General features: G+C 39.7%; 1 protein-coding gene across 4 annotated transcripts in view; it reads left to right on the forward strand.

Moving 5' to 3' along the window:
• The first annotated feature begins 2626 nt into the window (after positions 1-2626).
• The window catches only part of paxip1 (PAX interacting (with transcription-activation domain) protein 1), a 31013-nt gene continuing 11840 nt past the window's right edge, over positions 2627-21799 (forward strand). For all 4 annotated transcript variants that reach the window (XM_088919117.1, XM_088919118.1, XM_088919119.1 and 1 more), the window contains exons 1-10: positions 2627-2817; positions 3800-3934; positions 4867-4910; positions 5777-5840; positions 6795-6905; positions 9300-9923; positions 16877-17831; positions 18555-18649; positions 18994-19089; positions 20548-20685. In XM_088919117.1, coding sequence (XP_088775243.1) covers positions 2737-2817; positions 3800-3934; positions 4867-4910; positions 5777-5840; positions 6795-6905; positions 9300-9923; positions 16877-17831; positions 18555-18649; positions 18994-19089; positions 20548-20685 — 2343 coding nt within the window. In that variant the 5' untranslated portion in view covers positions 2627-2736. The remainder of the gene's footprint in view (positions 2818-3799; positions 3935-4866; positions 4911-5776; positions 5841-6794; positions 6906-9299; positions 9924-16876; positions 17832-18554; positions 18650-18993; positions 19090-20547; positions 20686-21799) is intronic.

Genomic DNA, 21799 nt, shown 5'->3' on the forward strand with positions numbered 1-21799 from the left:
CCCAGTAGCTTATCCTATCAATGGATGTCCATCCATAAACAGCAGAACAAGATACATTTCTGACATTCATTTGAGAGGACAATACCTAGCAACTATACTAAAATATGTTTATGAGAAAAAAATTAAAGTAGTAGATTCACACAGAAAACTACAAAGTCAATTCTAGGTCACTGTCCTGCAAATTCACTCTCATGATTGAATCTTAAGTGTATTAAAAGCACAGTGAATTACATATTTTGTAGATCTACAGCACTTTAAGAGCAGTTTCTAAAGTTTAAGATGCTGGGAAAAAAGAAAAAAAGTCTATTGAATAGACAAAAATACTTTCTTTTCGGATTGTGTTGTCCCCTCTCCCAAAAGAAAAATGAACAGTGTGAAGCCCTGTTTTATCATCCCCCCAACCCCTCAGGGATGGGCCAGCCTGGAGCCTGGAACGGAGTCTTCAGATTTCTGAAGTCTGTTCAGACAACCAGGACCTGAGTAGCTGGAAGAAATTCTTAATCTGGTCCCATTAAGCCGCTACTTGGCTGCGCTGGAAGGAAAACCTACCGCTACCCTGACCTTCCAAGGACAGGACCAGGTATGGTGTGCCCATTACTGCACCACATGGTGTTGGACCGGGGCTTTTGTCCTTACGGAAACGTGCCACATCCACCAGCACCAGTATCGGAGCGGTGGCTCTGTGGCTAAGGATCTGCACCTGTGACTGGGAGGTTGCCGGTTCAAATCCCGTGGCTGGCAGAGGAATCCTACTCTGTTGGGTCCCCGAGCAAGGCCCTTAACCCCAACTGCTCCAGGGGTGCCGTACAATGGCTGACCCTGTGCTCTGACCCCAAGCTTCTCTCCCTGTCTATGTCTCATGGAGAAAAGCTGGGGTATGTGAAAAGACAAATTCCTAATGCAAGAAATTGTATAGGGCTAATAAAGAAACATTAAACATTGTGACATAAGGTACTGTATGTTCCCAGAACTGACCATGTTCTTCAGACAGGGGTGTCAGACTGGGCTTTTTCCTGACCTGAGCTCTCAGCTATATAACGGATCTAATTATTTAACTAACAAGGCATAAATCTTAAACTTGCAATGTGACTCTGAAATGTTTCATAAAGAACCTTAATAAAACAATAACCGTAACAAAATAATAACCCTGTACCTTAAATTAAGTGGGTGTTTTTAGTCATCGCCTGTAAAAGACCTTAAGTAGAATCCTGTATACAGTATGTCCAGTATATATGTCTAGTACTGTTTTTCTCTAAACTGATTGTTTAATTGACTACTTGGGTTGGGTGAAAAAACAGCACATGTTAGGCCCTCTGGGAAATGAATTTGGTGAGCTTGTCTTACGAGGAAGATTGGGAAATGTCTGGTATCATGCCAGTGACACAGGGAGAATACAGTAGAGGTGTCATGACCTACTGTAGGGTTACAAAGGTTTTTTGATTTGATCTGAAATGGTTCATGAACAAATATATTCTAGTATAAATATCACCAACACACTTCCCCACCCCTTGTCTATGGAGTTTCCTCTTGAGTGAATGTACATTTATGGCCACCATAAATCTAATAAACAATAAATAACATTGGCAAGTGTCCTCCATTTTAAATGTGAAAAAAGGTAACCCTCGCCTACTGGAGAGTGTTGCCCTCAATCCGATATAATATTTCTCTTCAAAAGTGAATGGGGAATAAACAGAAGAGATCAGCTTTTTCTGCTCCAATAGAAATAATGCTGTTACAGTTTTCTGAAGTCGAACTAGCTGTGGTGGGGGTTATTGGTCATTATGTGAAGTGAGCGTATTGGCGCACTTCAGCTACCGTCGCATCATCCAGGAGTGGGCTACACATTACCTGTAAAGCGCTTTGGAGTGTCCAGAAATAATAATAACAATAATTATATTTTTTATTATTATTGCCTTTATGCCGGGTATTGTAATTTTGTTGATGCGTTAAACACGCATTCATTATAGGTACAGCACGTTGTTTGACGTTACTACACGCATCCGAAGCAGTAGTTTACAATGCCAATGTTAGCCTGAACCCAATTTAGTGATTTTTTTGTCAATCAAGTTTGTTTTTTTTAAACATACATGCATAAAACCGAAAAGTTTATTTTGAAACTTGATACATGCGTGCATAAATTAAAATCTAAATTGTTTTACTCGTTTTCTTATCTGAAAGAAAAAAAATAAGTTAGCGCTGTGATACTAGGTGGGGAAAAAAAACAGCAATACCTATTCAAAGGCTCAGTCGCGAACAGTATAGTACATACATCTATAAAGCACAGAACATCCTGCTGCTCTGACACCGCGCAGTTTAATGTGAATGGACCAAGCGGCGCGCCACAGCAGCACTCGAAAATCTGGGAGGGAACAAATTGCTCCGCCTACAATAAGAGGTCTCACTCATCTGAAGGGGACGACGACTTTCAAAACAAAATATCAAATACAATGACTGGAAAAAAATAACAAGCTTTGACTATACTCATGATATACTCATGTAAAAATAATACAAAATATGAAAAAACATGTGCATTACAGAGAAAGAAAAATCACATTTAGCAAAGTTAATCGTACAGCCTCCCCCTAACAAGCGAGTGCGGGCTTCCTAAGGCGCGCTGAGTTGTGTTTGGCGCTTGAGCTAGAGGAAGAGATAGACCAAATTAACTTTCTCTTGTTCTATGTTGTTCTCGAGTTTTGTGATTTTAAGGGTATATATATTTTTTAAAGATACCAAAATATGCCAGATGAAGAGCTGAAGGTTCCCGACGAGCTTTTTAAAGATGTTAAGTTCTACGTGGTGGGAGATATTGACCAGAAGGTGAAAAGGGATTATATTATTTCTTGTGTGTGAGTGTGGATTTGAGAGCACAGTTGTAGAAGAGCAAATGAGCGATGCGCTTTTTTTCTCTCGTGCTGCAAGCGGGTTTTTAAGGAAATGAAAATATTCTACTTTTTCGTTTTCAGCGGTAATTGTAAGGATCTAGATCAGTTTGTAGATGCCTTGTCTGCACAGATCTGTGGTGCCTTTTCTCCTTGCAAACGGGCCTCCAGGTTATTTGTCCCGTCTTTATCTTCCATGGTAAACGGCAGTGCTGAAACACGTGTTTTAAACGACTGTGCGCTCAAGTAGTAAGGGTTTGTAAATCTGGAGCTTCAATTTCAGCCGAGGGTTGTTTAATTTGTGTATTTTGCCATCAAGTAATTCAAACACCTTGCAAAATTGTGGGCGTCATACTGAGCTTGCGCAGAGTTTGTCCTTCCATTGGGTTTGATGGAAGTGGTTACCGGATGTTGCTTGTTGACACTTCCTGCCATATAGTTAGCTCCCCTGTTGGAGTTTTAATACGGTACAGTGCAGTTCAGATTATGCCGTACAGGGTGTAATAATACCCGATTTTTACACAGAGCTGAGACTTTGCTGGAGATTATCACAGTTGCATTTTTGAAGAACCATACTGGTCCGCATTTAGAAGTCTTTTGGGTTATCAGCTGTAATATTGCGATCTTGTTTTCCTCCCAGAGATCTTCATTCACAGCAGCCCAATGCGTTGTACGTAGTGTTACGGAACATCCAGCAAATGCTACCTGACATCTGAGCAGATCGGAATAAGAACAATTCTATGTAGTTTTTTTTCATTTGGAAGTGTTCCATTAGCTTTCAGGTAAAGAAGAGTTAAAATGTCGGTTATTGGGCAATCTACATAATCTACATCGCCTTATCGTCAGGGTCACAGCGAGCATAAAACAAAGCAGTAGCAATAGAAAATGGAGTACTTCAAATAAATCTTGTCTACCCGTAGGTAGTGCAGCTGTTGAAGGCTGGAAAAGCCAAGGAGGTGTCTTACAATGCCCTTGCTACACACATCATCGCGGAGGATGGGGACAACCCTGAGGTTGGAGAATCCCGGGAGGTCTTTGATCTGCCTGTTGTTAAGGTACGAGACGCCAAATTCATTGATTGATCTTGTTTGTAAAGACGCTTATGTACATATTAAAACCCGGTTTCTGTAACAGTGGCATTTATAAACTGTAACACCTCAATGGAAACTTCATAATCAAACTTCATTACCGGTATCAAGCTCTTGGGGTGCTTACTTCTATTTAAGGTTCTGTAGCCATTTTGGACTGAATTAGTATTGGTGACATTTGATTCATACAAAAGGCTGTGCATTCTAAAGCCTTGTATATGTGTGTTTTGTGTTTATGATGTGAAGTCCACTGTTTTGAGCGGCATCCTGGTATAGTATGGTATATTATTAAAGTTATATAGTGCTGTATAGTATAGTGTTGTACTGTTGTTACCTTGCCTTTTCCCTCAGTCTGGGGCCAACTCCTTTCTCTCAGCTATTCTGTGCTGGTGTTGTGCAGATTAGTTTGTTCATATTTTATCCCAGTTAACTGTCCTAGCCCCTCAGATACCATTGTTTTCCTCAGGTAGTTTTGTTTTGCTTGCTTCAACTGTGTTAAACTTAAAAGTTTATGATAACATTTCTTAGAGGTTAGCAAGTCCAACAGTCTTTCTTTAAATTGGTTACTCTTTGTCCTCCAGTTGATGTGCCTGTTTTCTTTTCTTGTTGAACCTAAATCTCCCAGATTTAAGCATCTGTCAGTTTTTCATATTTCAGCATTTGCCTTGCAGGTCAAGAAACAGACAGCATACCCCAACATTAATCGATTTTTAGTTTCAAATTTCAAAATTCAAAACTGTAACACCTCCCCTCTTCTCTTATCATCTCTGTGTATTGTAGCCCTGTCATTTTTTTTTGCAGATGATTTCAATCTTCCTGAAAAGTTCTATAATATGCCGAGTTGCCTGTGAGAGTCCGGTTGCAGTATAACTGATGTATTTCTTTGTTTTGTCTTGCAGCCTTCTTGGGTGATCTTGTCTGTCCGATGTGGGGATCTTCTGCCGTATCCTTTTGCGCAGTCTTATCATAAGGGCATCTGTAGGAACGATGTAATTTCTTCTTCCTTGGAAAAACGAACATTGAAATTTGTTGGGTTTTGTAAATGAGTAGTGCACTGTTTAAGGTCAAGATTTTCATGAGCAGGAAATATCTGCAAAGTGTTATGTTGCCTTAAACATATAAAGTTGTAGTAGTGGTAGATTGAGATATATTTGAGTGCTTGAACATACATATGAACATGTATTTACATTTACATAAATATAAATGAGAAATTGTTTTATGCACTTTTCCGTGAAGTTTGTTACAAATTGCAGTTAACATTTAACTCGGACCAAATCAGCCTTTTCTGTCCCTTGACAGTGGAAGCATTGATACCGATGTGTGACTATAAAAATTAATCAATACTTGTTTTGGGTCAAGACAAGTTTTGGGTCATTGGAGATTAAAAGATAGTTACATCCTTTGCAAACATTATTTGACAGTATTTAGTAACTTCTGACAGAACAAATTGTAAAGATGCTTTTGTGTAAATACATTTACTTATAGAGAACAATAAACATGTGTTTGCCTTTGGATTTCATGTCTTTTGTTGGGACTCCTAGATCACTAAGCTTTCTCTCACTGCTTTCTGCTGTCAAATATAGGCAGGAATGTAATGTTTCAGACTGTTTTTCTGAAAAATCATGCTACTTGAAATGAGATGATCTGAGGTGAAAAGAAAGGTCTATAAACGTATCTTCAACAGATAATAAAAATGCTCGCCTCTAGTGCACTCAAGGCAGATATCATCTGGACTATCCAAGTAAATGTAAAGTGCAGCCTGTTTTACTCCTCTTTCTTGTTTATTTTTCCTTAATGAAATTTATGTAGTGTCACTGGGTTTTCTCCAGAATCAGGACAGATTTTCTTCGGTGTCACTGCATGTCTGCCCAAGGTCAGTAGTTATTTTTTTTTCTGGTTACAGCCACTGAACTCCAAAGATGTTTCAGTCTCTGAACTTGGTGATAAGGTGTAAGTTTTTCTTTAGAGACAGACCAGTTCACCAAAACTAGATACTTTTGGCCACAATTTATAAACTAGCCTCAAGACTTGCATTTATTAATGTGGAGATTAGGTAGGACTGGAGTGGTTTAAACTGAGTTTACATTTTTCAGTCTGTTCCTCAGAACATCCTCTGAGTGGTTCCATTAGGAACAAAAACTGTAAGATGACCTTTAACGAATCTCAAGCTTGAAGGTCTTTCTCTTCATTTATAGCCATAGATGGGTAACAGATGAAAGAGGCCTGAGTGTTTATTCTTGTACTGTATGTGCTCAGCAAGCCATTGTTTAGAACAATCAAAGCAAGCCGAATGCTTAACTGCATAATATGTGGAATATGTGCTTAAATATGTGCTATTTGTAAGACCTCATTTAGCATAGTGACATAACACCAAGACTGGCATCTTGGCATGAATGAGTGAGATTTCTTCAGTCTAGAACAAAAGAGATCCCATATATACAATCAAAAGGAATCTAGATAGTGCCAGCTCATTGGATTAATTCACACTCGCATGGGGCTTTTGGAAGCTTGTTTTAAAACAGGGAGTACGAAATACTTTTTCTCGACTAAACATCGAGGGTATCTGGAACAGGTTTCTCAGCCAGTTGATTGTGATGCCTGAAGGCAGGGCCTCTTCAAGAAGAAACTGGTCAAAAGTTTAGATTCACTTGGCCACTAAGCTGTACAAACAGTCAAAATGGCTTAATGTTTTATCTTGCTACATGCAGTACATCCTTCATTACCATAATATCAGAAAACCGTCAAGTTAAAAAATGGAACCGCTGATTAGTACAGGATAAAATACCTTCTCCGAATGACAGATTTTTCTTTTTGTCTGTTGCTGCAGATACCTGAGGACCGAAATCCACTGTGGGCTTTGGTAACCTATTATGGGGGAGAGTGTCAGCTGAATCTCAATAAGAAGTGTACTCATTTAATTGTCCCAGAGCCGAAAGGGGTAATTATATCAGTGTAATGTATTCCTTCTTGTGTGTTGTAAGGATGTCTGTGTTGTATGGCTGCTGTTTTAACGAATTGTCTGTAGGTTTACAGAATTGTGTGTGGCACAGTGCAAATTAACCAAACTTGAAAAACAGTTTCCAGTCTTCTGTGCTTGTGTCCGGAATCTCAATTTTCAAAAAACCCAGTTTGTTTTTTCAGTGCTTCTTTTAAGGTGTCACAGAAAATCGCTCAACATGATCAGCGATTCCTTATTTTTGTATTACGGAGGGAAATTACTGATGATTTTTATAAATAAGATTCAAGGTTGTGGCGAACACACACTTGAATGTAGGATGAGGAAAAACTCGTGATATTTCCTAAAAGGAAACCCAAATCCAACAAGCCTACTTTCTTTGTGCAAAGTCTAGTACTGTAGTAAATTACTGAATGTAAGACTTTTGAAAACAGCATAGTGGGACTAAACAAGACAACATTTCTGAATGGGGGTGTTAGTTTTATTTTTTATTTAATACATACAAGAAGCTGTTCAATGCTTAAATTACATTTGAATTACAGCTTTTGGATTGTATTATCTTTTATTCCGAAAGAGTACTTTCTTGAAGATGTGGTCATTAGAAAAAAATGTTTTTACAAGTTTGTTTTTACAATTTTGTATTGTAAATCTCTTGAAAATAATTCCTTTTTCAGTTTGTTGAAATTTGAGACAACAGTGGCACAGCCCAGAGCTGCAGTGTGTTTTATTAGTTTTTATGTGTTTTTTTGTTATTGTTATTGCAGTATAAACTTTGGTGCCACATCAGGTCACACAGATTCAACACTAAATAAAAAAACTACTTCAGAAACTGTGGTTAATGAATGGGCCAAATCTTCCTGGTAAAGAAGTTCTAGAAGATCAGTCATGCAGAAGATCAATCAGTTCTAGAAGATCAATCATGCATAAAGCTTTTGCTGCTTGTTTGAGATAATACAAATACAAGCCTTAGGGAAGGCTTTCAGTATTGTTATTATTTATATCATTATTACTTTGTTCATATTCAAATACTATACCCTTTTTGGGACTTTGACGGCAAAGAGAGATTTGTAAAATCTTTTCTCGTTTGTAAAAGATAACAAATAAAAGATATTCCCAGCTGTCTATCTTTGGTTCAAAGATAATAGATTTTTTAAAAGATTTTTCTTTCCTCTGACAAAAGTCACAAGCGAATTATAGACATTATGCTTCGTAAAATAGAAACACCATTTTAGATTAATCAATCCTGTTTTCCGCACAGTTTTGTCTTTGAAAGCACAAACTAGCCAGTACTGAGTCCCTCTGTTGTAACTGATGTGTGTGAATAAAGTAGTGAAACATAATTTGTCTCAGACCTAAAAAAATCAGCATATTAAGAAGACTGTTTTGAACCGCTGAACTTTCACCAACTTACTAATACGCGTCCTATGCAGACAACATTACAAATAGTAGAAAGTTCACACTTTTCAGACTAAGAGAACGTATTTGGCAGCAGTGCATATCTGGGGCTGCCTTGTATACCCCGGTTTCAATAAGGTGTTGCTTTACTAGCCACTGGTTTATTGTGTTAGTTGTTTAAATCTACCATCTGTTGTATCTTACCAGTTTGAGTGCCAGTGCAAATTACCTCTCTAAAACAGCCCTTAAAGTCTCTTTTTATTGCCGGTTACACAGAGGAAATGGGAACAGCAAGCCTCATCTTAACTGCACTGTCTGCCTTGTATACTAGTGGACTTAATGGGACATTTGGCTGATGGTAGGTGGTGATAATATGAAGCAGGGATAAAAGCTGTCCATTGTAGCCATCATTGAGATGCCTCCCAGGACATGTCTAGCTTTTCTGTTTTATTAGCCATAGGCAAAGCCCTGCTTTCTTTCTGCAGTTATTGCAGGAAGAGTGATAAGTGTTTATTGCCTTGATCAGGGTCACTTTAACACAGGCCCTTCAGACAGTAACCCTACACGCTGACAGCTGTATTCTTTACAATAATACTTTCAAATGACTACAAATCTGTCCAGTAACGATTGAAAATCCATTTTTAAGTACAAATCTCCGTTTAAAGTGGCTATAGGTTTTGAACCAGTTCTTCAACCTTTTACTTCCTTGGTTGTTTTTTTAGTTTTATGCCCATGACATGCACTCGTGTAGAATTTATCCGGGCAACAAAATCTTCCACTAAAACATTACACGCACTTTTTGCCTGTTTTGTATTAAAACTGTTCTACCAAAAGTCAGATTGTTTTGATTGCTTTTTGTTATTTTTTAAAGGAACTTTCTGCGTTTCACCGCCCATCAGGCTGCATTTAAGAAGTTTTTAATTTCTTGCACCTGCTTTGCAGTCAATGAGCCTCGTCTATTTTTTTATTTTCCCGTTTCAGGAGAAGTATGAATGTGCACTGAAGCAAAGCAGCATTAAAATTGTGACGCCGGAGTGGGTCCTGGACTCCGTCTCCGATAAAACCCGGAAGGATGAGGTGCCCTATCATCCACGGCTGACCTACCAGGAAGAGGACGAGGTCGAGAGCGACGAAGAGTACGACCGGGGCTCCCAGTCCGATGGCAGCTACATCGACAACCGTTCCAGGAAGTCCAGTCGGGCCTCGTCCCGCGGGGACTCTCCCATGAGCGGCCACGGGTTCTCCCCGAAGCCCGGGAAGAAGGAAGAGATCATGTTCGACGATTCCTCGGACTCCTCGCCGGAAAAACAGGAGCGGAATCTGAACTGGACCCCGGCTGAGCTGCCCCAGACTGCTACCGCCAAACGCCGTTTGCCCCATGGGAAGGACTCGGGCCTCATCAACCTGTGTGCCATCGTGCCTCCAGTACCGGGCACCGTTCTGCCCCCAGAGGCAAGGAATAACCTGGTGGCGTCGGGGCAGGGCACACAAGGCCCAGAGAGACCAGAACTTCTGGGTTCCTGGAATCCTGCTGCCCGGACGCTGAGGAATATTACAAATAACGCTGACATTCAGCAGGTCACCCGGCCCTCAAATGTTGCACATGTAAGTAGAAAACCTTTTGTCAAATGGTATTTTAATGTACATGGCAGCCGTAGATTGAATCTGAGTTTTTCTTGTCTGGATCTTGAAATGAGCGTTATTGAAATATTTTGCTTTATTTGGCTGAGGTATGAAAGGGTTTTTGGTTGGGCTCAGAAACACATATAAAAGTTTTGTGTCCTCAAGTGTGTTCTACCAACTGCAAAGTGGCAGAGGTTAGCATGCATGTTCGAGATTTACCTCTTGCTTTGGTGGCTACGTGATATAGCACACACAATCCGGTATGCACAATCTGGAACATTCACCTTACAGTACAGAAAGATTTTCCTAATGATTGACAGAGTCTGATAGCCTGCAACGGGTGCAAAAGTTGTATTTGCTTTGTGTTAAAGATCTTGTTGTTGAAAAGCAGGACCACAAAAGCAGTGCAGATTTTAAAGCAGAATTGGCCATTCTCAATTCTAATTGAGTGGGTCACCTTGCTCTCAGCTATTATTACTATTGTAGTTTTTAGTGCAGGGAAAAAAACTGTGTAGACACTGAGTGAATAGTTGCTATTGCTACTGTTTTTGAATAAGTGTGCCTCATATCAACATAAAACAGAGGTCATTACAAAGATTAGTTTACCGAGCAGAATTCATTGCACTTAAATTGTGCATGAAAGTGTTGGAGAGGAGAGGATTCTCACTCTCGTCTGCGACTATAAAATACATTATTTTAATCCCGAATGGGAGAAATAAATACCTTTGGGTTTCTTTTCCCGATTACACAGGAATTACATGACGCGCATAAAAGCTACTGGACATTCTTTAATTGGAAATTGAAGAAATTAAATGTGAACGAAGTAAATGATAATGCAGTGTATAAACATCCGAGCATGTAATTGTAGAACAGAATGTTGTTTGCCTTGAATCCTGAGACGAAAAAATAACAAAAAATTGCTCATGTCAAAAAATACACCACTGAAAGCTGAGCTGGGAGAGGAGTCACATAGTAGGCGAGAGTGATGAGAGAGGAAGGCAAGAGGGAAAGACAGAGTCGGGAGGAAGACGCCGAGCTGGCAAGGGAAACCTCACACAACCAGTTACCGAAACCACGAGGACGTTGTAAATAGAGATCATAGACAGGTTCAAAATGTATACAGTAAAATATTATTATACCAGTCACAGTACAAATTCGATATATTACTATTTCCGCCTTGCATTAATAAAACATGAATTCAGATATTCTATCAGTCAAATGTGTGCGGAGTTGTGAGCCACAAGAGTTTTAAAATGATTTTTCTTCTCGTTTCGGTTTTTAACACGTCAAAAAGACAAGAACCGTTGCTGGCGAATTTTATGTGATTGCCTAACTCCCAATTGGAGTTTTATCAAGAAAGGCTACATCAGTGTTTTAAATTAATCACTTGTGAACATTGCCTCCTATAATGTAATATGGTTAACAGTGAATGCATGTCAGGATTAATCATTACATTTCACACTTGTGAATTATGTGACAACAGCAGTACAGTATTTACTCTGTTTGTAAGAGCAGAAGTGAGAAGCCCAGTGTCCTGGATCATTTTGAGTCCTGTGTTTAAACGTGTTTGTTACATTAGGTTTTCCCCTTAATTCAAGGAGTGAAGCATCTTCTCACTCCTCCTGATGTGCTCTGTAGGAGGCCTGTTGGAGCTTAAAGGGGAGCTGCGATGCTATTTTTATCTTTCGGGCTTAGAATTAGCATTGATTGCAGGGTGCATTTAGAACCACAATAAAAGAAAAACATACGCAGTAACTTGTAAAACCTCCAATTTACATCACAAAATAGATTACATTTCCAGGTATGTGCAGCACCATATTCTGTGATTCTGAATAAGGCAACAAATCTTCTGGTGAGGTGAAGTGGCCCTATTACGTTGTAAAAAAAGCAGGCTTTAATCCAATAGAAATATTGTGCTCGACTTCAAGACGGTTTTGCCGATAAATGGAAGTTATTTGTCAACTCTGCATGCAGATCATGTTGGAACATTTCTGAGGTCAAATATCTGCTGCACAATTTGTACTTATTCCCTCGTACATCGCATTACAACATTAGTCATTACGGTGACTAGGGAGCAGGAAGGGCCGCATCAAGTCACAATTCGTGGGAACTCTCGCGCTTGCCCATGGTGAGACCAGGGGCAACTGACAGTACTTAAAGAGTTCATGATTTTGTGCTTCATTTGAAATTTGTGAAATCTTTCTATATCGTCAATGAACTTATTTGGTTACCAAAATAACGGTCAAGATATTCAGACTGCTGTTCCCCTTTAATGCATGCCGGTACACTTCAGTGGTTAATAAACTGGGAGCCCTTTCCTATTTAAATGCAGTAAATTGTAATTTATTAAAGGATTATGCATTACCCTTAATAAGGTACACGTCTGTAGAAGTGGTTGGGGTTTTTGAAGAAATGGCCATCACGGAAAACGTGGAGAGATTGCGGTGACTGGAGACCCAGTCTCCCGAAACTACATTCCAAGCTGCAAGGTGGCTGCTTGTTCCCAGGGTGTTAGGATGCAATTTCAAGAAAGTGACATTTCTTAAACAGTCGAAGCAATGCGTCATAGACTTCTCCTGTTTATTCTTTCAGCTGTGACTTCATGTATATTTCATATATAAATCAAACCTGAGCATGGCGATTGTGATTTAATGAACAAGCAATCTGGGCTGGGCTTTGCCCTTAGTAAGTCTAGAGCGCTTAGGAATCTGGAAAGGAAACTTGCTTGTTTTAAAGACTAGGTGGTATTACAAGTTGTATCATCCTTACAGCTGTTACTGTCGCAGTCCGATTGTGGTAATGACCAGATGTTGGTAACGTGGAGGGCACTCCTCTGGTTTTAATCCCAGCTCTCATGTTAATTACCTTGTTGAACTAATTAGTTAGTAAGAAGACAAAGTGCCTGCGTATTTAGCAGCTCCTCATAGAAGCATCCTAATTAAACCTGCATGCAGGATTCTGGCTGTCAAGGACAGGAGTTGTCCATCCTTATGTCAACCAGTTAACCTACATTAAACTCCTCCTTTTTTCACGTGAAGAGATGGTGTTTTATTGAATTAGTATTTGGGGGGAATTGTCTGTTGGTTGCTTCACTGTGGAAGTTTTTTTAAGGAGCTAATCTGAATGTGAATAGGAGCAGCCTGATTTTATCAGTTTACCTGAGCCAAGCTTTGTACCATCTGCAGCTTAAATGTGTCTATAAATAAACACAGTGTAAAAAAACTATCCCTCTCCAGCTATACTGACAAAATGGGGGAGGCTGCATAAAGATGTTTTTGCTCTCACCGAGATGTAGTCTTGTGAAGGTGGCTTTTGAAGTCCTGATATCGGCGGTCATGCTGAGAGGACTTGAAGTGCATCCTGTACATACATTTTTTATTTATCCACACACACACGTGATTTTTTTTCCATCCTCACTTTGTTCACCCATCCTTTGCTCTAATAGTTGTACTCGTTGTGTGTTGTATTGAAGCTTATACATAAAGAAAAAAGCCCAGAAGTATCTATAGCAAAAGCAAGTTATTGTGCGTTTTACGATGCCTTGTTCGACCTGTGTGTGTTTTATTTTCCTTCGTCTGTGATGTGTCCTGTATTTGAAGATGTTTTTGTGAGAAGCAGCTTCTTAACAGGGAGGCTGTGTTGTACAACCTTGGGGCAGCAATAATTGCATCTTCTGTATAGGCTTCCTTCGGTCTTGAGAGCACTTTGCAGCAGTGCACTTAAGTGAAGGGGAGTGCAGCTGGATGTGGCTACTGTCTGTGCAGGCCAGTACTGTTCTGGGTTTCGTCATCTTCTCCTAACAGGCTACTCCTGGGGTCTCATTCAGAACAGGTTCTGTAGGGATGAGATGCGTGTAGATAAAAGGGACACATGACAGATCATCATATTCACAAAAGATGAAAAGCAAAAGCATGCTTTACATACATGTGTTATTTGGAAGCCTTAATGTGTCACTTTACAAGTGCAGATCTTCATTTTTATTGCTTCCCAACATTGTCTGGAAGACTTAAACAGCACGTCTGCATAACTGACTAAATCTAAAAGCCTCTTCTATCTCATTCTTTCCCTTTGAGCTTTTCGCAGGTTATTTTTACTACCTGCACACAAAACCCTGCAAAACTTGTCTATGTTAATCTTCTTCTAGGTGTTTGCTCACTCTGGAATTTTATCTGCATCTTTTTCAATTGCATTTGCTGCTGCTTCTACAGTGTTTGATTACACTCCTAATTTGGTATCAGCTGTAACTTTGACTGGTTTACTAAGTATACCAGAATCCAGCTCTTTGACTATTATAGGAAGAGCAGAGGTCCTAGTATTGATCCCTGTGGTACTCCATAAATTGTATCAACCCAGTTTGAACATTCATCCCTCATCTGTACTCTATCTGCCTAATCTCAGTCCTTATGCTCAGATTTTACTAAATGCAAACTACCTGAAATTAGAGTGAAATTAACTTTTATGTAACTAAACCAAAGGCCTTCTAAAAAGTTCAAAGATCTCTAACAAGTTGCATAGACAAGACTTACTTCTTTTACTTTTCTAAATCCATGTTGACTGTTTCCTAGGATACAGTTACGTCTCGCAGTGATGCAAATGGAAAGTAACTGAAAAGGATGCTTGATTTTCATAGCAAGGTGAAGTTCATGGGTTAATAGAAAAATTAAGTTGTTTTAGAAATATCTTGTAATTCAATCTTTTTTTTTTTAATGAACAGCAGCTTTTATGTACTTATGTCTTTTATGTCTGCTTGTCTTGGAAAACAAAGGATGCAAGGGTGAAGTTTGGCTAACTGCTGTCTGACATTGAAAAACATTTTAAAATGAAGGAAATAGCTGTTGTTTATTTGAGCTGCTTTTGATTGGAGTATAGTCCTGTATATCCAGTTATGTTTTAAAAAATCAGTTTCATTCTTGGCTTTTTGTGAAACTCAGAAATGTTGTTCTTATAAAGTTTTAGAACATTTTGTTTCACAGGTATTATTTGTGGATTAGTGGTTGATTAAAAAAGCATGTGTAATGAGGAATATTTTTTTTCTTCTATAGTCTTAGAATTTAGGATTTAGTTAACGTAAAAGTGAAATATGTTTAGAATGACTTTAAGGAATAATGCTGTTTTCAGTTAAGATTATTGCTTTTCCTTAATAGTGGCATCTGAAAACAAATCTGTCTTAATTATGAGTGTGAGGAGAGAATTCATTCTCTGCCCCGTTCACAATTTGTCATGGTTTTGTGCTTAAAGGCTTATTTCATTATTTTCACCAGGCACCGTTATGGCTGTCTATGTTTTTTTTTTCCGTCCATGGTTGCATACAAAATGCGAATTTTAATTAAAATGTGAAAACCCTTCATTATAGTCTGCTTTCATTAACTTTGACATTAGAAGCCATTAAAATGGCAACATTTAAACTGTTATGAAGATTAACACGAGTGAGTTTAGCTTTGATTTCACACTTCCAATTTTCCTGACATTGCGAGTAATCAAGTGGTCACACTGCTATTAACGATCAGCTGTACACAGCAATGCAATCACTTTAAGATTGATTGCCAAGTTGTTCATCTTGTTGGTAGAAGGATAATTGGTGTCCGTTTCAAATCATTAGCTGTACTTAAACATAGTCACTTGATTGTCCATTTTATGTTAGCAGTTAAGGAATCATTTTATATTCATGTTAAGATTTATAGAATGTGTTGCTTTTTTCTTTCACTGCTTATAGCAGTGAATATGTTCACCTCTCTGAATAGTGAAAGAAATTTTCTGCCTTTCTACATGTTACTCTATGTGTAGAGATAATGCAAAGCTATTTTTGAACATGTTAGTCTCCTTCTTATTGGACTAACTTCTTATTAGTCTTTCTTATTGGAATTTTGTATATTTTTTACATTTTTGTTGCATTTGTGATACAATTTGTGTTTGTTGTGCTAGTCTGGTATTTCAGATTCTGACAAAGCTCATTAGGGGAAGAGAATTACAGATGCGCAGTGTTGAAACTAAAGTCAGTCAAACACTGTAGAATTCCTTTAATTTTTTCTCATTCAAGCTGCCAGTCCTTCTTAGACATTATTTCATTGTGGTAGTTAACAGATAAAGAAACCAGAGGTCTGCAGAATCTGCAGAAATAGGGAGAAGTGGAGGAATAACGAATGAAATTAATGCATTTATCTTGATACTGTTGGTTTTTTTTACGTCTGTGACTTTAGATTTTTAGGTCATATCTGTAATACTAAGTCCCTAAAAACCTGTTTTTCTTTTTCTTTTTAACCATCTGTATCTTTAACCTGAGTATGAACTTCCTAATATTCATGGTTTCTATAAAATTAAGGATTTGCAGACCCATAGAGAAATTTGGTGAAAGCAGCTGAAATTACTCCTCTGTCATGAATAGAGCAAATGCAGACACACACCAAAACGCAGTGAAACCAGTTGAAATTACTACTTTGTCAGGATATGTTTCCAGAGACCTGCACACAACTCTGGTCATGTCCAACAAATAACACATTGTTCTGTTTGCTGTGAGAGTGTTAGTACAAAGATCCATCTGTCACTGCAGTCGGTTTCATTTGATGAAGAACACCAAAACACCTGATAAAAAAAAATGAAACCGATATGTACCAGTCACCGTTATTTCTCTTCACAAACTCGCCAATGAAATTCACAATTTATACTTCGTGGCATATCAAAAATGGAGTCCTAACAACGACGCCAACGTCTCTCGAAGTGGCACTACCGGAATGTTTTGATTTTCACAGACATTTTAATAGTGTGTGTATTTATTAAATTTGCAGTTGATTAAGTCCTGAAGAGAGGAAATGAAAGCAGAAGCTGTACGGTCTATTTCTATGTTAGTTTTTATTTTCCTGTGCTGGAAGTTCATAATATTTCAGCCTGATGCTTTAAAACCTTTTTTTTTTTTTTTTCAAATATCAATTCCTTTTCAGATCTTACAGAGCCTTTCAGCTCCAACAAAATCACTGGAACAGCAAGCGAATCAGAGCCAGCAGGGCCACGCAAATCCTCTCCTGCTCAACCAAGTGAAGCAGCAGCAGCTTTCTGCAGAAGCACAGCAGTTGTTGCAGCAGCAGCAGCAGCAGCAGCAGCAGCCGCCGCAGCAGCAGCAGGCGCCATCGCATCAGGTCCAGCAGCAGCAGCCGCAGCTTCACCCTCAGCAGCTGCCGCAACAGCATCCCCTCTTACACCTCCAGCCGCCACAGCTCATGCAGCTGCAGCAGTCGCAGCAGCCGCAGCAGCATCTTGTGCAGCAGGCGTTCCCCCAGGCGCCCCAGCAGACGCACCAGTTCCTACCGCAGCCCCACCAGCAACAGATCCACCAGCAGCTCTTCAGTCAGCAGCAGCAGCAGCAGCAGCAGCACCAGTTTGTGCAGCAGCAGCAGCAGCAGCAGCAGCAGCAGCAGCAGCAGCAGCAGCCGCAGCAGCCACTGCCACCGCAAACCCACCAGTTCACGCAGCAGCAGCAGCAGCAGCTGAGACCTCAGCAGCTGCTCCGGCCGCAGCTGCAGCAGCTGCAGCAGCAGCATGCGTTGCAGCAGCAGTTGCACCGGCTGCAGCTGCAGCAGCAGCAGCAGCAGCAGCAGCAGCAGCAGCAGCAGCAGCAAAACCACCAGCAGCTGCAGCAGCTGCAGCAGCACCATCAGCAGCATCAGCAACATCTCTTGCAGCAGCAGCTGCAGCAGCAGCTGCAGCAGCAGCTGCAGCAGCAGCACATGCAGCAGCAGCAGCAGCAGCAGCAGCAGCAACATCTCCAGAATCAGACCCCTCAACAGCTATTGCCGCACACTACACAGCATCTCCAGCCGCAGCAGCAGCAGCAGCAGCAGGTGCCGCTGCAGCCCCTTCAGCAGAATCAGCTCTTTGGGCATGATCCAGGAGTCGACAGTAAGTCTAGCAATTTTATGCTAATTTTGCAACTGTATCGATTTGAATCTATTTATGTTATAGTTACAAGTTCACGGACATGAGGACTGGTACCTGCAGCTTGGATTAAGCAAGGTGCTAGATCCTGGAAGACCTTGTGACTGTGGTTAAAACGGGGCCACAGCTACAGCTGTTGTTGTGCAGAATGGGCAGAATATTACTTTCTTATTGTGACACGTGGAATGGTTCACTGGCTGTTACTAGCGGAGTGACAGAAAGGTCTGTACACTTGTCCTGGAAATATACTGTATGACATGTTTAATTTTCTTTCATTTCTTCTAAGGCAGTTCAGTTGGGAGCAGACATTTTGGATTTAGACTGACATTTAGAAGTTACTGATGACTTCTCCCACAGTCTCATCCCATTCTGTGTGTTGTTTAAGACTGAACTAGTCCGTCTCACTACTGTGGTTCTTCTCACCAGAAGAAATCTTTCAGAAATTTCAGAAATCGTGACCTCAGATGTGTTTTGGTTAATAACCTTTTGCATATTTCATTGTTTTTATGTTTTGGGATTAAGAAAATAATTAAGTTTATGATATTTAGATAGATGTGATTAGGCCCACAGAATAATTGTTGCATGAGGCCAAATATGACAAAGAAGGAGTATCTCTGTTTGTTACATTTAGTTCAGACCTTGTTTAAAATGTGCTTTATTTCAACTGTTTAATTCTTTGTTTCCTAGTTCCTGAGGAGAGTTTCCTAATCGGCTGTGTTTTTGCCATTGCTGATTATCCAGAACAGATGTCTGACAAACAATTACTTGCAACTTGGAAGAGAGTAAGTACCTAAAACGGTCTTTTTTTTTATCACATAGACCAGACATCTAGTGGCAAATATATTACAAGTTGAATCAAGGTAAATTAGGACATTTATTAATGGTTTTAAAGCCAAGCCATTAACTAGAAATCTTGGAAAACCTAAGTGAGCCACAAAGAAATGCAATGGTAAATGGGTATACTGTAGTGCTGAGGGACATGCTTAAGAAAATGAAGAAATGTAATGGACGAAAACTACTAGATCTCTGTGATTTGGCGATTAAGTGCATTCTCGCAGGATTTCAAAGTGACCTTTTTGTCATGCTTCTCTGGATCAGAATGGCCAAGATGTATTGTTTTATGCAGATAATTCAAGCGCATGGGGGAACAGTAGATTCCACACTCAACCCTCGCTGCACACATCTGCTATGTGAGAGTCAAGTCAGCAGCATGTATGTTCAGGTAAGTCCTATTAATTGTGTTGTCATGTAGTGAAAATTATATTTTTCCATGCTGAATGACTGATGATGAGAAGACATCCTCAACATACAGTAGAAAGCACTAAGGAACAAGTAATAGGTTTATTCCATGCTGAAAAAAAGAAGAAAGAAAATGCAACGTTTCGGCCGTGGGGCCTTCTTCAGGTGTGAGCTTGAAGGCCCCACGGCCAAAACGTGTTTTCTTTCTTCTTTTCTTCAGCATGGAATAAACCTATTACTTGTTCCTTTGCAGCCTACGCATGCTGACGCAGCTCCCCACCTGAACTACTATAGAAAGCACTATACACATCATAGCTTAATATCATGGAAGCACTCTTCTAACAGGGGAGATCAAGTATCTGTATAGCAGGATTAAGTGTATTGCTCTGCTTTGTATTCTGTTTGTACACTTCCCATTTATGTCACAGAATAACAGAAGTTTATCCTGTGTGTGTCCTGTACACCTGGACTGCTCCAGTTTTATTTGTTATTTATCTGTCTGTGCTGGTTCCAACACGTATTATTGAGTCAAGCTTTCAGAATGTACATTTTAACAGTTTGAATCCTTTAGCCCTTTGTTTGGATGTACTTCTGTTGGGTAAAATGATATCTGAAAAATTAATCCCGTGTGGTTCTGGTTTTTAAAACTGAGCCAGTAAAAGTTGTTGAATTACCACAGTAAAGCGGCATTTTGCTGTCTTTGCTTTGCGATCTCATGAACTGTATAACTTCTTTTAATGAAAAAAGGTGTAGCCATTTGACTTGTGTTACACAGCAGTACATTGTAAGCCTCCAAAATTGCCTGTCTCTGATACTATGCCTGGGATTGAAGGAAAATCCTATTTATAAACAAACGTAAGTGGATTAAATGTGGCATTTCCCTGTATTGGTAATGGTAAAACCTGTTCTGATCCTGTGTTGTAACCTGTCATGCTCTATCAATAGATTTACAGCATCTGTCAACTGGACAGATGTCAAACAAGATTCACAGAGGTATAGAAAACCCAGTCTAGACTTGAGCTTTTAATTGGTTGTTGTGAGTGTTGAAAGTTTATGCGCAATCCGGCGAGCGGCCTTGACATTTATAAACTCTCTTTATAGATAAGATCTTTGATACGTATATAGCGAGGGGTGCCTTTTGTTGATTTTTCTTTCTGCATTATAAAAAAGAATTAAAATGAACTGGCTACACCATGAGTCTATTTCTAATCCTCAAATGTCAAATGTAAGGAACAAGCTACCCAGACCCTGTGGGTGATATTCTGGCTTCCTTCAAGAAAAGGCTGGATGAGATCCTTGGATCAATAAGCTACTGACTGTCAGATGGGCTAGATGTGCAGAATGGCCTCCTCTTGTTTGTAACCTTTCTTATCTCTTTTACCCAATAACCCTTCTTAAGGCTCGGCCCGTTCTCAACCTCTGCCGCTGTCTCGCCCCGCAGGCTCTGAGGGAGGGGAAGCGCTGCGTCACCGCGCACTGGCTGAACACGGTCCTGAAGAAGAAGAAGATGGTCCCGCCTCACCGCACGCTGCACTTTCCTTTCGCCTTCCCCCCTGGAGGAAAGCCGTGCTCGCAGCACGTACGTGTGAGCCGCGATGCGCGGGCGGCGTTCACTTCAGTTTATTTCGGATATAGCGCCTCTCGCGACACGATTTGCCCCAGGGCACTTCACAGAGCTGTGTGACAATACATGACGTTGCGATACATAAAGAGAAAGGGCCAGAAGACAGCGGAGGAGAGGAACCGAAAACTCCTCAGTAAGGAGAGAAACAACCTCTAGGGGTCCGAGGTCAACCAGCTGCCCAACCCCTCTGGGCATGCTAACATTATACAGTTCAGAAAAAAGTTGAGTTGAGGGACACAGTGACCTAAAGCACCTGTGGGATTGATGAAAGGAGTCAAAGTCGAGCATTTGAATTGAGTTTCGGTTTGGGGCATTTTCTGTTCCATTTCAATTCAATTGGAAAGGCTAATTATTATTTTTAGAATTTGGTCACTATCCTGTAATTATAGTGCAAAGTATAATTTGTCCCTGTCACACAAACTAATTTTTGTTTCTTTCCTCATTTCATTTATTGGTTAAAATTCACAGGCAGATGCTGTTAGATAGTATCATTTTCTCAAATATAGATACATTTTCCATATCTATGTTTCTGTAGACCTGAGCTGTTTCTGAGGTCTTGTTAAAGAATGTGAACGTATGCTGAACAATTAGAAAGCATTCATAGTTAATCTGCTGTTTTTCAACTTGCTGTTACACAAATACAGAACAGTTTATATCACATGTAGCACTATTATTTTTAGGATGAATCTTCAATGCTGCAAAAAATCATTTGCTATAATTAAAATGTGCTTGTTCATCAGGCACAATGATTTCTTTACATGTTTCATCATAACATTTCCATTAGTGTTTTCTCATTGAGCACTCTCTTAATCCTATGCTGTCCCAAAGGGGTGATTTCCATTTCGATTTAGGGTCATGGATGCAAACTGATGTGATTTTGAATGGTCTACCGCATTCTTTCGCTGGTTTGTGGTAATAAGGCATTATATGCAATCTGTCTTTCCTGTGATAAGGTGGTATTATTTGAAATAATAAGAATAACATTTTCCATTATCTTTCTTTTGATAGTTGGAATGAGATTTTAACATATCTTATATGTGATCTCTTTTTTTTTACCCTTTTTCTGACA

Source organism: Atractosteus spatula, chromosome 6 (genome assembly GCF_055471065.1).
Source record: "Atractosteus spatula isolate fAtrSpa1 chromosome 6, fAtrSpa1.hap1, whole genome shotgun sequence".
NCBI classification, from domain to species: domain Eukaryota; kingdom Metazoa; phylum Chordata; class Actinopteri; order Semionotiformes; family Lepisosteidae; genus Atractosteus; species Atractosteus spatula.